The sequence below is a fragment of the Aquarana catesbeiana genome, linkage group LG08, assembly GCF_042186555.1.
Source record: "Aquarana catesbeiana isolate 2022-GZ linkage group LG08, ASM4218655v1, whole genome shotgun sequence".
Taxonomy (NCBI): Eukaryota; Metazoa; Chordata; class Amphibia; order Anura; family Ranidae; genus Aquarana; species Aquarana catesbeiana.
In genome coordinates, this window is record NC_133331.1 from 43,073,163 (window position 1) to 43,090,216 (window position 17,054).

General features: G+C 40.9%; 1 protein-coding gene across 1 annotated transcript in view; it reads left to right on the top strand.

Annotated features, from left to right (window-relative positions):
- ADAM12 (ADAM metallopeptidase domain 12) overlaps window positions 1-17,054 on the top strand; it is a 970,627-nt gene that overhangs the window by 899,545 nt on the left and 54,028 nt on the right. Inside the window, exons 18-21 of the mRNA XM_073595739.1 lie at window positions 6,500-6,608; window positions 8,305-8,440; window positions 10,638-10,740; window positions 15,889-16,065. Coding sequence (XP_073451840.1) covers window positions 6,500-6,608; window positions 8,305-8,440; window positions 10,638-10,740; window positions 15,889-16,065 — 525 coding nt within the window. The remainder of the gene's footprint in view (window positions 1-6,499; window positions 6,609-8,304; window positions 8,441-10,637; window positions 10,741-15,888; window positions 16,066-17,054) is intronic.

Genomic DNA, 17,054 nt, shown 5'->3' on the forward strand with positions numbered 1-17,054 from the left:
CTACTAGAACAGCTGAACTTTATTTGGGGTTAATCAGAGGTACTCTAAATGATGGCAGATGTGTACTGACTCCTATTTAACATGAGTTTGAATGTGATTGCTTAATTCTGAACACAGCTACATCCCCAGTTATAAGAGGGTGTGCACACTTATGCAACTACATTATTTTATTTTTGTATTTTTACTTCCCCTCCCTAAAAGATTTCAGTTTGTTTTTCAACTGAGCTGTACAATTTATAGGTCACATTAAAGGTGAAAAAAAGTGTTGTAATTATTTATCTTTGTCTCATTTGTTTACATCATAGAAACCTGACATTTTAACAGGGGTGTGTAGACTTTTTATATCAACTGTACTAGTTCTAATCTTGAAAATCTTGTATGGATGTACCATTCCAGTCGTTTTGACATTTTAGGTTGAAATTTGTTGTCTTCTGATAATTGTTCCATGATGGTCAGGCTGGCACCTCTAGTCCCATGCCTTCCAGTGACTCATAAACAAAGGACCATTCTCCCCTCAAGCCTGTAGAAGGAGGTGGTGCTCCAAGCTCATAGCCTATCTTCTGCCCTATCTCACCCCGTCCAGCCCGGCCGCATCCTGTTCTGGTGACGCCACTTCCATGATGGTTGTCGGTTCCTGTTTTCTGGTGGCCACACGGTGCAAACCACATCATCCACCCATCCACACAGCCTGCAAAAGTGACTGGGGATGTTTAAGGAAGCCAAAGGTCCTAACATCTCCTTCACCCATGGATCTTATGAGCCTGCATCATTTTCAATCATGTAAATGTTACTTACCTTTGCAGCTAATAAAGCAGTTTTAATCTCTGCACTTAGGTGGCGCTTCCCCCTTTTCTTTTCCCTTCTTGTCTTACACAGACCTGGTTATACTCTGAGGACAGCTGCCGCCGACCTTACCCAGCTTAGACACACATCCATAGGTAAGAATAAATAAGGAATGGGGTGAATGGCGCTCCCTTAACCACTTACCGACCGGCCACTGTATATATACGTCATTACTTTAAAGATGGATATCTTGGTAACGGCAGCAGCTGCTGCCACAACCGAGGTATCCATCTTTAGGGCCGGCGGTTCTGTACACGATAATGGTGGTCTCTGCGGCGGGTTCGCCGCGAGATCACCGTTATCGGTGGCGGGAGAGGTGCCACCCCCCCTCCCACCACTCTCCCGCGCCCTCCGCCGCTTACCGGAGCCGTCGGTAGCGGCGGAGGCGATCGGGTCCTTTCACTTCCTTAGTATGGAGACGAGTGAGGCTAAGATGGCGCCCACCCTTCTCCATACCATAGGACGGCCGGAGCGACGTCATTACGTCAGCTCCGCCCACTTGTCTTAAAGGCACATTTTTTTTGTGTCATTTTTTTAAACGACTTTTTTTTTTTTTTTTTTTTTTTGCATTAAAGTCTAAATATGAGATCTGAACACTTTTTGACCCCAGATCTCATATTTAAGAGGACCTGTCATGCTTTTTTCTGTTACAAGGGATGTTTACATTCCTTGTAATAGGAATAAAAGTGATCCAATTTTTTTTTTTCTTAAAACAATGAAAAAATAAATAAAATAAAGTAAAATAAATAATAATAAAAAAAAATGTTTAAAGCGCCCTGTCCCGACGAGCTTGCGCGCAGAAGCAAACGCATACGTGAGTAACGCCCGCACATGAAAACGGTGGTCAAACCACACATGTGAGGTATCGCCACGACCGGTAGAGCGAGAGCAATAATTCTAGCCCTAGACCTCCTATGTAACGCAAAACATGCAACCTGTAGAATTTTTTAAACGTCGCCTATGGAGATTTTTAAGGGTAAAAGTTTGACGCCATTCCACGAGCGGGCGCAATTTTGAAGCGTGACATGTTGGGTATCAATTTACTTGGCTTAACATTATATTTCACAATATAAAAAAATGGGCTAACTTTACTGCTGTCTTATTTTTTTATTCAAAAAAGTGAATTTTTTGCAAAAAAAAAAGTGCGCTTATAAGACCGCTGCGCAAATATGGTGCAAAAAAAAGTATTGCAATGACCACCATTTTATTCTCTAGGGTGTTAGAAAAAAAAACAATATATAATGTTTGGGGGTTCTAAGTAATTTTCTAGCAAAAAAAAACTGTTTTAAACATGTAAACACCTAAAATCCAAAACGAGGCTGGTCTTTAATTAAGGAGGGTGTGTAGGCTATATGTGAGATACCAGTGCTGGCAAAATCACTGTAATGTTATGCTTATAGTGATAAATAAATAGATAAATAAATGAATTGAACCAACCCCCTGTAAGCATATGCCTGTATAAACATTGATCATTCAATGCAAAATTCCATTAAACCAAACAGTAAAAAAATATAGAACCATCAATATAAATGAAGCACAACATCCGCATATATACTGAGGTAATCAATGGTGCTGAGCATATGTGCAAATGTGCCACAAAAAATATAATATAATATAAGTGTAAAAATATATATAAAAATATATATAAGAAAAGTCCAAAGTCCTCCAAACAATGAATTATTAGTTTTGTAAATGAATTATTATCATCAGGAAAGTTCCAAACAGTCTGGTGACTCTTGTGCTCAGAGAAAGATCCGTGACTTCTGTGCTCCCCCTGTGGCTCCCCACTCACCGGCTCCTTATACCCCTGTAGGGGTGACAGGCAATATGGGATATCATAAGCCGTCTTCACAGATGGTGTCCTGTAGTCACTATAGCAATGGCTCTCGTTTCCCTTGTATCCACTATCCCAGGACATCCGGATCAATAACCTGTGCACCACGGCCTCCGCCACCACATCAAAGAAGGGGATCACCAGAGATCAGTCCTCATAAGAAGAGATACCATACCATAGTGTAGTATGTCATTTAAAATAACTTTATTTAAAACAGATACTTCCCATAGGGAATAGGCTAAAAACAACACTACACCATGTGTATAAGCGATACCAGGAAGAGCCTTCCCGCAGCATGCGGTCCAGCTGCGTTCCAAGCTCGCTAGCTCCGTACCGGAATGACATAATTGCGTAGCCCCCGCCTTACGCGTTTCGTCAGACATTTTCAAAGGCGGCCTTGTGGGGAGCCATAGGGGGAGCACAGAAGTCTCAGATCTTTCTCTGAGCACAAGAGTCACCAGACTGTTTGGAACTTTCCTGATGATAATAATTCATTTACAAAACTAATAATTCATTGTTTGGAGGACTTTGGACTCTTTTCTTATATATATTTTTACACTTATATTATATTTTTTGTGGCACGTTTGCACATATGCTCAGCACCGTTGATTACCTCAGTATATATGCGGATGTTGTGCTTCATTTATATTGATGGTTCTATATTTATTTACTGTTTGGTTTAATGGAATTTTGCACTGAATGATCAATGTTTATACAGGCATATGCTTACAGGGGGTTGGTTCAATTCATTTATTTATCTATGTATTTATCGATCACTATAAGCATAACATTACAGTGATTTTGCCAGCACTGGTATCTCACATATAGCCTACACACCCTCCTTAAGGGAGCACCATTCACCCCATTCTTTATTTATTCATACACTCTAGCCCCCTTGTGGGTCTAATAGGGGAGGCTGCACACCTTTTGTCCTTTTTCCCTTTTCTCCTAAGCATGGAGTCTGTGTGTCCTTTGTTACACATCCATAGGTGCAATTGTTTTCTTCCACATCCACGGATGTACTATGAACTATTAAGTTAATGGACTCTAATGTGTGTATAATTTTTAGCCCTCTATTATTTTGAATCAGTGGTTTATTGTGCCAGTATAAAATGTATATTGTGTTCATATTTCTTTCTGTAGAGTTCCTGGAAAGGCCACTACAGGTAACACTTTTCACAGACAGGAATTGAGCCGGCTGGATAGCCTCATTGCAGACAATTCTACCTGTCTAATCAGAAGACAGCTAATTGTTAGTGCAGTGTATTGTATTACAGGTGAAAAGTACAGGGCTTTGTTGGATAGTTATATCCTTTATATTCCTTTAAGGACATGCTCAGGCTCGCAGGAAAGGAAATGAGATATTTGCATCACAAAGACTTTATTAAACATGGATTTTAAATTAAACCATCATGAAATACAAGCGTTTCATTTTCCCAAGCAAATGTTCATTAACGCTTCAATGTTACACCGTTAAAAACACTGAACTGTTATACTTTGAAAGGTAGAAGAGTCTAAATATTGATTCACTCCAATCACTGATGTGGCACGCAGTATTGCTTCAACGAGAGAACTTTGTCAGATATGCGCAGCTTTACGTTTTCAACCGCAGATACTTAAAATGAAGTGGGAGAAGCATTTTGAGAGGGAACTGTGATTTTTGACTTCTCTTAAAGTCACATTTCAGGGAAACAGCTAAACTGTAAGGCCTCATGCACACAGGACGTTTTTACAGAAGCTGTTTTTGGCTTCAGATATTTTTTTCTACAGTCAATAAACTCCCCATCATGTTATCCTATGTGTCCATGCACACATAGGCTGTTATTAACAGTTTTTGACTGGGGCGTTTTTTGGCTGTAAAAAAACCCCCAAAACTAGTGGGTTCTGAGAGGAGTTTTTCAGCTGTAAAAACGCTCTAAAGTAAAAAAACGCAGATAAACGCTCAAAAACCGTGGCTCACCAGCATTTTCTGACGTTTTTGATCCATAATTTTTTTAACCAATTAAGCCCCGGACCATTTGGCTGGCCAAAGACCAGAGTACTTTTTGCGATTCGGCACTGCTTTGCTTTAACTGACAATTGCGTGCGACGTGGCTCCAACACAAAATTGACGTCCTTTTTTTCCCACAAATAGAGCTTTCTTTTGGTGGTATTTGATCGCCTCTGCGGCTTTTATTTTTTGTGCTGTAAACAAAAATAGAGCGACAATTTTGAAAAAAACGCATTTTTTTTTTACTTTTTGCTATAATAAATATCCCCCAAAAATATATAAAAATAAAATTTTTTTTCCTCAGTTTAGGCCAATACGTATTCTTCTACATATTTTTGGTAAAAAAAATCGCAATAAGCGTTTATTGATTGGTTTGCACAAAAGTTATAGCATCTACAAAATAGGGGATAGTTTTATGGCATTTTTATTAAGTTTTTTTTTTTTTTTCTAGTAATGGCGGCGATCTGCGATTTTTATCATGACTACGACATTATGGCGGACACATCGGACAATTGACACATTTTTGGGACCATTGTCATTTTTACAGCAATCGGTGCTATAAAATTGCACTGATTACTGTAAAAAATGGCAGTGAAGGGTTAACCACTAGCTGGCTAGGAAGGGGTTAAGTGTGACCTGGGGAGTGATTCTAACTGTTAGGGGGCGTGGCTACGAATGACATGTCACTGATCACTGCTCCTGATTAGCTATGATCAGTGACAGTGTCACTAGGCAGAAGGGGGAGATGCTTGTTTACATCAGCATCTCCCCGTTCTTCCTCTCCGTGAGAAGATCGCGGGTATCCCCATGGACATCGAGCCGCGGGACCCGTGATCCTACTCACGGAGCTCGCGGCAGGGTCGCGCGCGCACACACAGCGCCAAATTCAAAGGGACGTACAGGTACGCCCATTTGCGCAGCCGTGCCATTCTGCAGATGTATATGTACATGCGGCGGTCGGCAAGTGTTTAAAAACACTATTGCATAAACTTTGAAAAACTCACTGTAAAGCTACTGGCATTTTTATAACGTTATTATAATGTCCAGTGTGCATGAGGCCTTACTATTTTACAGAAAAAGTGATTTTATATCTTTGTAATTTTGTGGACTGCGTTCAAAACCTGCGTCCTGCATTGGTGTGTTTTCCAGCAGAACGCACCTTTGGCAGGGATAAACGGGATCGCTTGTAAAATGAATAAAAAAGGCAGCTACATTGCATCATAAAAAAAAACCAAGTACACAGTGTTGTATAGCTTTGTAGAATAGAGGGGCTGGCAATATTCCTCCTTTGACTTTATTGCCAGTTACTAATAGCGGCAGGGGAAAAAGGAGCAGATTTTTTATTGGCTCAGACACAGGAGCTGACAGGCAGGGAGGGAAGGGGAGATGTGGGGGGAGAGAGGAAAGCAAGCGGGATGATGGAGGCATGTAAACTGACCATGGTATTCAGGGATCAGCAGCAATGATTACTGTGGTCAGTTTACATAGGGAACACAGGAACAGGCAGGATTAACCAGTTTTTTAGAAAATAAAGAGGAACAAATGACACAGCACAAGCACTATGCTGTGTATCCTGCTTTAAAGGAACAGGATCTCTTTTTTTTTTTAGGGTTACAACCACTTTAAGAAAACCTTCGCAGACACTCAGTTGTAAAAAACAAACTTCTCTATACATATAAGCCCTAAAGCACAATCACTGCAGGATTTCTAAGCAGGAACAGCGACATGTCTATGTAATACTTGAAAATGGCTGTCATTTACAGTAAGGCAGTCATTTGGAAATGGGAACCATATTCAAAACTTTAGCAGGTGTTTTCTTATCTTTTATCAAGGTTTGCAACAACAAAAAGAACTGTCATTGTGAGGCTGAATGGGCACCTCCATTTTGTGACAAGCCGGGATATGGAGGCAGTGTGGACAGTGGACCTATGAGAGTGCCAGGTCAGTAACAATGGATTACATGAAATGTAAGCAGAGCTAGGATTTAAAGAGTTAAAAATGTGCATTCAAAAGTACAGTAATCATGTCATAATCAGAGCTATAACAATGAAATAAGCAGAATACAAACCACCAATAACTCCTAAGATTAGCGTTTCTCAACTTTTTTTTTTAAATCGAGGTATCCTTGAAGTATTGTTCACGTCTCCGGAGTCCCCTTTTAATTATATTCACATCTGACAGTATAATTATTGATATCAGTAAGTTGCAAATATAAAGATCAATACAAGTCAAAACAGTGTGGCTTTCCTAGCATATTTGACACCCAGAACAAATCATTTTGTAACACCCTCTGCTCCATAAAATATTTTCCATTCTAATCATGAAATTAAATAATAATGACCAATTGGGTGTCAGTGGAACGGTGCCTTTTTACATTGGAGATCAGTGAAGTGGTACCCTTACACTAGTGGTCAGTGGGAGAAGGAACTAAATGACAATATTGTTGATTAGGGGAAGTGCCCTTCTTACAGATAAAAAGATTAAGGAAATGTATTCAAACTGGAGCAGTAGTGCATTTCAACCAATCAGCTTCTACCTTTAATTTTCAAAGTTTACCTGAACAAGGTGAAGATAGAAGCTGATTGGTTATCACACATAGCTACGCCAGATTCTGTCTGCTCCAGCTTTGATAAATCCCCCCTAAATTGTTTACTACTGAAATAACCCTGGAGCAGCCCCAGGGCTCCACTGGCCCCAGACCGAAAAAGGCTGATTTAGATCTTCGGTAAAATAGGAAGATAATTAGGGTCACTTGGAAGGCCTATTTCACACAGGCTTCAGCTTGTATAAGAGCAGTGTGAACAGCAATCTATGATAAAGCATTTGCAGGGTTTCAGCAAGCTTTGTTGAAGCTTTTGAAGTACCATTCAACTTTAGTTTGTAAATGTTGAACACAGATCCTAATAGGGGTGTTGATTGTCACATTAGGCAAGCTGCGAGTAGGCTTCAGCAGGCTTTCTAAAAGCTTCAAGAAGTGCTGAAGCCTACTAGCAGCTTGTTTAAACTGGCAATCCGCACTTCTATTAGGATCTGTGTTCAACATTTACAAACTGGAGTTGAATGGTAGTTTAAAAGATTCAACAAAGCTTGCTGAAGCCTCTGCAAATGCTTTGTCAAAGCTTGCTGTTCACGCTGCTCTTTTACAAGCTTAAGCCTGAAACAGGCCTGAACACAGCTTACCATTTGATTGGGTACAGCTTTCAGGCTGGCGTTCTTTATGCCCTGCTCTCGAAAATTTCCTGTGGTTGCCAGTACCGTTATTTTCTGAAGGGTCTTGCACTTAAGTGTAGAGTTCCATGGTTTAGATCGACACTTCCCCACTAATATCATATCCTCTTCATGCAGCATGGCCAATAACAGATGATTGTGTATGGAACAGTACGGATAAATTCGGATAACTTCATGGGGTGGCACGCTTTTGATAGATGATTGTGTATGTTTATACCACTATCATTCTACAGAATGACTTTATCTGTATCACAACTTCTGCCTGACATGTCTGTAGCTACTAGAAAACGTTTCCAGTCATTCTGATTGATTTAGTTACAACCCTTTTAGTATAGGCCTTCAATCAACTAAGCGTTTATTCAAGCCCAAATGCCCATAGCAATGATTATGTATTGACTTGTGTTCACAGATAACAGAAGTTTAGTTGCTGCCGTCTTGGTAACAATCACATGCATAGCAGCAGCTGCCTTCACCATCTACCTGAAAAGAAGGACCTTATTCAGGTGGCTTTATACGAACAAGAAGACCTCCATTGAAAAACTGAGGTAACTGGCAGCATGATCATTTTCCAGCAAATTAACTCTTATGAAAGATCAGAGCGTTATCCTCTCGCTCTCAAGGTTGGGCAGATTCATTTAGAATTCAGGGACCAATCAGTCCAAGCAGTGAGTGAGTAGGCAGTTCTAAGTCTTTAGCGCTCACTGGTTGTAGAACTGCATTGTAACAAACCATCAATTACTACATCATGAATCTTTTCCTCTATAAGGTTTTTGGAACTTAATTTTTGTGCTTGTGTTTTTATGCACTCTTGTGAGTGTGTCCATATGATAAGAACCCATGAGTGTGCATGTGATTGTGTTTATTCTACTTCAAGGGCACAGGCATTGGGCTGTTACTAACAGCTCTGCTGAAAGTAAAGGCATCAGCGGCCTGTTTGTAGAGTGGTCATTAGACAGTGATCAAGTAATAAAATAGTGTTGTCTCAACATTGCTTTACCATGGAAATGTGGTTTCTATCGACTTTTTAGATAACCGAGAGAAGGACTTTGGTAAAATGGTAAAATATGTGCGTAGTTGTGGTAATAAAAGGTAAAACATTTGACCAGAATCACGAAAGTCATGAAACCTATCTATTCTTAAAAGGGTTTAAAGCCAATTCCACCTGATACCTCAATTGGCTGCTCATGTTCTGGCTTCCTTTATTAAGTATTGCAATCAGTACAAAGCCAAATGATGGGTGTCACACTGTCCTTACAAGATGGGTGGGGACACATGCTACTTCTAGGATATCCTATGTTTGGTATACAGATAGACAAGTGACCTACCTACCGTATTCACCCAGTGCTGAAAGGCCAGTTTTAAGTACAGGTTGCACTTACAAAAAAAAAAAAAACTATTTTATGCCCAGCAAGACTTTGTATTTCAGAAGACATCTGGGCCACTTCAGCAGATCAGGCATTCTGTCTAATTTGCCTATTAAGGTACAAAACCACCTTTTTTTTCCTAGTTTAGCCAACACTCCATTGTAGTGCAAGTGGTGGACCGTTCCAGAAATCACAGTGGTTGTAAACACATACATAAACCCAGTGAAGTGAGATGAAACAAATCCTCCTACATAAGTTGTATCTGTCTATCCGCATTCTTCACTCTACATCCATTCAAAGTGCTGACTTTATAAGCTTGTCTGAGAGTTCAGAAAAAAGGGGGCAGAGAGCTGATGTTACACTCTGCAGAGCTTAGTGAGGAAAGCTCTGAGAGCTGATTGGAGGGAAGTGACACTCCCTCTGCACACAGGAACAGAGTTGAGGCCGTCAGTCAGCTGGGGGTCCCTCCCTGTCACCTTATTTCTCTTGGTGTCAGGAAAACTTGTCAGAAGAAATTCATGCTGATAGCAGAGGAACAAAGCAGCAGACAGAAATGACACTTAGTGCTCTTAATTGAGTTAAGTACACACTAGAGCAGGGGTCTCCAAACTTTCTGAGCAAAGGGCCAGTTTACTGTCCTTCAAGCTTTAGGGGGGCTGGACTGTGGCCAGCGTGTGTAGAAAATGCCCCAGTGTCAGTGGGAGGAATAGTGCCCTGTCATTGTTTTGATTGGGAGGAAAAGTGCCCTATTGTTTGTATCAATTGGAAGAATAGTGTTCAATTGGTGTGTCACCATTGGATTCAGTTGGTGGAATAGTGCCCCAAGGGCTAAATACAGGCAAGCAAAGGGCCTCAATTTGGAGACCACTGCTATTAAGGGATATGCTTTGTTCATATTTCATGTCTGAGGTTTACAATCACCTGATTTCAAAATCTTTGAAATATGTTGAGAAATGTATGATGATTGGGAGTTAACGCAGGAAAAAAAATAGGCCTACCTGTGAATTCCCAAAGGAGAATGAACCAATCCATGGCTTCAAATTGTGTTCGTCATTTGGAGAGATGTCTCTCTAACCTTTGAGTGAAGTTTGGTCAAATGAGCTGAAAGTTTCCATAAATGTGGCCATTGCTGGCTGGGCACTCCATTCATTAGAATAGTCTCTGGGGAGTTATAAAAGACACATTTCCACAGATTGCAGAAGCTAATTTAACAGGCTAGTGGCTTTCCAAAAAAAATCAATATTTATTTCCAGTCCTGCAAGAGTATTTGATCATTTATACTCCTGGTGTTTGCCATGGTGAATAAAAATGAAGAGACCTTTCATAGTGTGACTAAATTGCAGCTCTTCTCCATTGTATTCAATTATTTATGTTGCAGGTCAGCCAGACCATCAAGAACAGGGAGCTCAAATGAAGCTAATCAAGAACACAGCACAACAATGAGCAAAGATCTACGGAGCAAGTCTTCACAGAGGCAGGAGGTGTGTGTGACCCTTGTATATGTTATCCAAGGTGATGATAATATGTCTCAGGTATAGCTACTGCAGAAATAGCAAACCAAGAAAAAAAAAAAAGACGGACAGGTCTTGAGTGTTAATGTATCTTGTCCATTTCTAGTGAAACACACTTTATCAAAATACCAAGATCAAGATTTAGTCCCCCCAAAACTGATCTGTTTAACCTGGGCATGGGCTAGCTGGAAGATTCACCTGATAGATTCTTTCGTCTCTTATAGACCGTGGCCATTATACATCTGTACCAGACTGGATTAAAACAAAAATCACAGAGATCTAAACCCTATCTGGATGACATTTAACCACTACAATACCGGGCACTTTCGCCCATTTCCTTCCCAGGCAAACTTTCAGCGCTCTTGCACTTTCAATAAGAATTGCGCGGTCATGCAACATTGTACCCAAATAAAATTTTTATAACTTTGTTCACACAAATAGAGCTTTCTTTTGGTGGTATTTATTCACAAATCCGTTTTTTATTTTTTGTGAAATAAGCGAAAAAGGCAAAAATTAAAAAAAAACAAAACAATATTTTCTGTTTTAAAAGAAATCCAATAAAATCTTATGTTGTCATAAATTTAAGCCAAAATGTATTCTGCTACCTGTCTTTGGTAAAAAAAAAATCCCGTTAAGTGTATAATAATTGGTTTGTGTGATCACCAACATATGTACGCAGATGATCATTGGGACATATGATTTTATTGTTACATATGAGGGGAACGGGTGTTTTTATTGTGTGGGGACATGTGTGTGGGTACAGTGTTTTGGGGACACTATTTTGGGGACATTGTGATTTTACATTGTGTGGGGACATGTGTGGGGACATGTGTGGGGACACTGGGCCGGTGATCAGTGTGTAAAAAGCTGTAAAAACAGCTCATACTCAATGATCACTGGCTGGCTCCAGCGATCCGCTCTCCTCACTATAAACTTCCACGTGAGCAACCGGCTCTCTATTTACATCACATGATGGCTGTGATTGGACACAGCCTTCATGTGATCTGGAGGGCCAATCAAAGAGCCCTCCTGCCGATCGGAGATGCGCCATGACTGGGTGACACAAGCGCATTGGGATCGCACCATTGCGCGGGCACATGTGAGCGATCCTTCTGAGGGACGTTCCCGAAAGTCCACTCAGGAGGAGGAAGCGCCCACCCGGCCGTGTATGTGCAGTGGCCAATTGGGAGGTGGTTAATTTGCTAAAGCACCATGCGTCATAATCAATTGCAATGCTTTTTAATCTCATAATATACAGTTTTCACTTTGTTTCATCAGTTTTGCTTCTTATTGCTGCTGATCTGTTCCAACCCCATCAGTCACTGTCTGTGTTCATGCACTCCCTCCAGAATTGGCTGTGCATCATTGTTCTGGACTGGCTTCCTAGTTTGGACCATGACATGTGTGTTGGCTTATCCGCTTGTAGTATCCACCAGGGGTACATATCAAAGGTTGAGATAACACAAGCGCACAATGTTGTCACCCAATAACAGGAAGTGACTGAACAAGTACTTTTATGGCAGGATCACCAGGTGTTAATGGAAGCTGCAACTTTAACCTGTTTCACCAGCCTATACACAAATGTTGGCAAGCCGGGAGATTCATCGTTCCGGGTGGACATCATATGACATCCTCCTGGAACATGCCCCACGGGCCTTGCTGCAGCACGATCTGTCACCCGCTATGCCCACCAGACACAGCAGACGACTGATCACTGTACCAGCCACTGTTGGTACCATGTGATTGGTGTGGCGAATCACAGCCGATTTCATGACAATTGTACCCAATGGATGGCTTTCATTCATTACGTCCATTTTGTACTATTGTGTTGATCTCTGTGATTGGTTACAGTGGTCACATGGTACAGACAGGGCCAATCGCAGCCTATCTGTACCTTGTGATTCCCTGTGGCTAATCACAATAGAAAAGACTGAATAAATCGATTTCATTCACTAATAATGGTTGCTTATAAAAGTGCAATTCACTGGCATAAGCAATCATAATGTGCATTTTACTATGGTAACACTGTAGTGCTCTGGTCACAGTATATTAAAAAAAAAACATAAAAAAAAAAATATATAATTTTTTTTTACATACTGTCACTAATCTCTGATCACTGCCACGTGAGTTATTTGATGACGCTGTACTGCACTGGTGACAGCATGTAAAAAAAAAATGCATTTCTTCATTTTCCAAAAAACAACGCTTTGTGACAACATATGACAACTTCAAAAAACCCACCATGCCGCTTACTAAAGACCTTGAACTGTCTACTTTCCAAAAAGGGGTAATTTGGGGGATATTTGTATTGTCCTGGCATTTTCGGCCCTCGAGAAATGAGATAAACCGTCAGTACATCAGGTTTGATCAATTTTTAGATATATACCATAGTTTGTGGACTCTATAACTTTCCTAGAGACTAAATAATAAACACTGATTTGGTTTATTTCGCCAAAGAAAACTAGCAGAATACACGTTGGCCCAAATTTATGAAGAAAGATTCATTAGCAAAATTTTATAACAGAAACTAAGAAGAACATGTTTTTGTTTTTGTTTTTTAATTTCAACCTTTTTTTTTTTGTTTGTTCAGCAAAAAATATATAACCCAGTGGTGATTGAATACCACCAAAAGAAAGCTCTATTTGTGTGAAAAAAATGATAAAAATGTAATTTGGGTACAACGTTGCATGACCGCGCAATTGTCATTCAAAGTATGACAGCGCTGAAAGCTGAAAAATGTCCTGGGCAGGAAGGGGGTAAAAGTGCCCAGTACTGAAGTGGTTAAAAAGGCTAAAAGCAAGTTTTACAATTACCATGTTATTGCGTATGCAATTTAAGTGATTGGGTTTAGATTTGTTTTAACTGTTTCACAGTGTTGATGATTTGAGAATAGGGATGGGCTGAACAACCCCGGTTCGGTTCGCACCAGAACATAACGAACAGGCAAAAAATTTAGCAGAACATACGAACACCGTTAAAGTCTATGGGACACTAACATGAATAATCAAAAGTGCTAATTTTAAAGGCTTATATGCAAGTTATTGTCATAAAAAGTGTTTGGGGACCCGGGTCCTGCCCCAGGGGACATGGATCAATGCAAAAAAAATTTTTTAAAACGGCCATTTTTTTGGGAGCAGTGATTTTTTTTAATGCTTAAAGTGAAACATTCACTTTTAAAGTGAAATATTCCTTTAAATATCGTGCCTGGGGGGGGGGTGTCTATAGTATGCCTGTAAAGTAGCGCAGTTTTCCTGTGTTTAGAAAAGTACCACAGCAAAATGACATTTCTAAAGGAAAAATTGTCATTTAATTGCTTGCGGCTGTAATGAATTGTCGGGTCTCTGCAATATAGATAAAACTCATTGAAAAAAAGAGCATGGGATCCCCCCCATTCCATTACCAGGCCCTTTGGGTCTGGTATGAATATTAAGGGGAACCCCAAACCAAAATTAAAAAAAAAAAATTGCTTGGGGGTCCCCCTAAAATCAATACCAGGTCCTTCGGTCTGATATGGAAATTAAGAGGAACCCTGCGCCAAATTAAAAAAAAATGGGGTAGGGGTCCCCCCAAAGTTCATACCAGACCTGAAGGGTCTGGTATGGATTTTAAGGGCAACCCTGCGCCAAAATAAAAAAAATGGCGTAGGGGTCCCCCCAAAATCCATACCAGACCCTTATCTGAGTATGCAACCTGCCAGGCCCAGGAAAAGAGGGAGGATGAGAGAGCGCCCCCCCAACTCCTGAACTGTATCAGGCCACATGCCCTCAACATAGGGAGGGTGCTTTGGGGTAGCCCCTAAAGCACCTTGTCCCCATGTTGATGGGGACAAGGGCCTCATCCCCACAACCCTTGCCCGGTGGTTGTGGGGGTCTGTGGGCGGGGGGGTTATCGGAATCTGGGAGCCCCCTTTAACAAGGTGACCCCCAGATCCCGCCCCCTCATGTGAAATGGTAACGGGTACACAAAAAAATTGTCAAAATGTTAAAAAAAAAACAAGACACAACTTGGGACAAGTCCTTTATTAAAAAATAAAAAAATAAAAATGTCCCACGAAGTCCATTCATCTTCTTCTATCACTCTGCCACGGACCGAAAAATTTAAAAAACCCACCACTGATCCGCCTCCATGGGAGGCTCCCGCCGTCTGATGCATCCTCGCAGGTGACAGTTTTTATATAACTGAGGGTGGGGCCACAAGGTGACGTATCCGGGTGACCCCGCCCCCTCTGATGCAAGGGGACTTCCCCATGGCTTTCCCGGGGCGTCAGAGGGGGGAGGAGACACCCGGTTACGTAATTTAAAAAAAAAAAATTGGCGCAGGGTTCCCCTTAATTTCCATATCAGACCCGAAGGGCCTGGTATGGATTTTAGGGGGACCCCGACACAATTTTTTTTTTTATTTTGGTTCGGGGTTCCCCTTAATATTCATACCAGACCAAAACGCCTGGTAATGGAGTGGGGGGGGATCCCATGCTCTTCTTTTCAATGAGTTTTATCTATATTGCTGAGACACGACAATTCATTACAGCCGCAAGCAGTTTTAAGTGACAATTTTTCCTTTAGAAATGTCATTTTGCTGTGGTACTGTTCTAAACACGGGAAAAATGCGCCACTTTACAGGCATACTATAGACACCCTCACCGGCACGATATTTAAAGGAATATTTAATTTTTATTGTTTCACTTTAAGCATAAAAAAAAAACACTGCTCCCGAAAAAACAGCCGTTTCTAAAAAAAATGTTTGCATTGATACATGTCCCCTGGGGCAGGACCCAGGTCCCCAAACACTTTTTATGACAGTAACTTACATATAAGCCTTTAAAATGAGCACTTTTGATTTTTCATGTTAGTGTCCCATAGACTTTAGCGGTGTTTTGAATTTTCCTCGAACAACGCATATTGCTCAGTGTTCGCAGAACATACGAACAACCAAAGTTCAATCAAATTTATGCTCAGGCTGAACCGTTCCCCCATCCCTATTTGAGAGTACATAAAATGAAATGCATGTAAAAACTGTAAAGAAGTTGGGCATATTTATTTTGTCTGAATACAAAACTTTTGCATAGTGAGTACAGCAGTTCTGTAAACAGTTCAAATATATCTACTGTGTCATGTGCAGGACCGGAGGATGCATAGGCCAACTCGCTATCATCCAATAGATATCAGCCATCCAATAGGAATACTTGTACCACCTGAACACAAACCGCACATCCAACCACGGCCTCCATCATATCTCTTTCAGCAAAGTATGCCAGCGCGACCACTGCCAGCAAAACCCCCAACTAGAGGAGTACAGGTAGGCATCACCTGAGATCTGCTATACAGCCACACACAAAATGTGTTCTATCCATTTATATAACTTACATGATATATTAACGTGGAACAAACATTCCCAGGAAAACGTACAGAGTGTGACTGCTGGAAGCTGTGGATAAAGATATCAACATAAAAGAATTATTAACGAACAAATTATTTTGGAGTCCTGAGATTATAACAATCTACTTTCTTTTGATGTAGTTGGGTAACAACCAACAAAATGATGCACTTTGAATTTGGGTAAACATCTTTCATTTACCTAAAGCCCAACTCTGTTGTTTTTTTTTTTTTTTTTTACTTTTAGCCTAAGTTCACACTGGTGCGTGGAAAACACAGCAAAAACATTCCTGTCCATATCACTTGATGTCTGCAGTGCGATTTCAGCCTTGAATGGCTCAAATCACATCACAACTGCACCAAAATGGTGCAGGACCCTTTTTTTTCGCCACACCTGAATCGCACTGCGTTTTGTAGTCTGTTTCAGGGTGTCATTATTCTAACATTGACACCTGCAGCAGATCGGACGGACGCTGTGTGTTTGCCAAGCAGTGCAATCCGGGGAAACGCAGCGAATCTTGTGAGTTTCCTGCATCGCATCAGTGTGAACCAGGGCTTAATACTTTTTGTAACTTCTGTGGCGTGTTTTCTTACTTTATAGCCATTTCTAAGCTCCACCGAGCTTCTGCCACTTCAGCTCACAACCACATCAGAACAGTGGGGGTTGGTGGTGTGCTTCCACCCCTCCCATGCTTAGATATTTACAAAGCACAGCTGCAACATCATCATAGGCTGTGCTTTGTAAAGGGCAAAGCAGAGGAAGGGGCAGAGGCACAACATCGGAACTGGTATTTGCAATAGACATTTTCTGCTTTTACCTGGGGTTCAGTAATGCGGCTCCTACCATATATTCAGCAGCAGCTCAGTGAAGCGTAGAAACAGCTAATAGGGTAAGAAACCGCTAACAACACA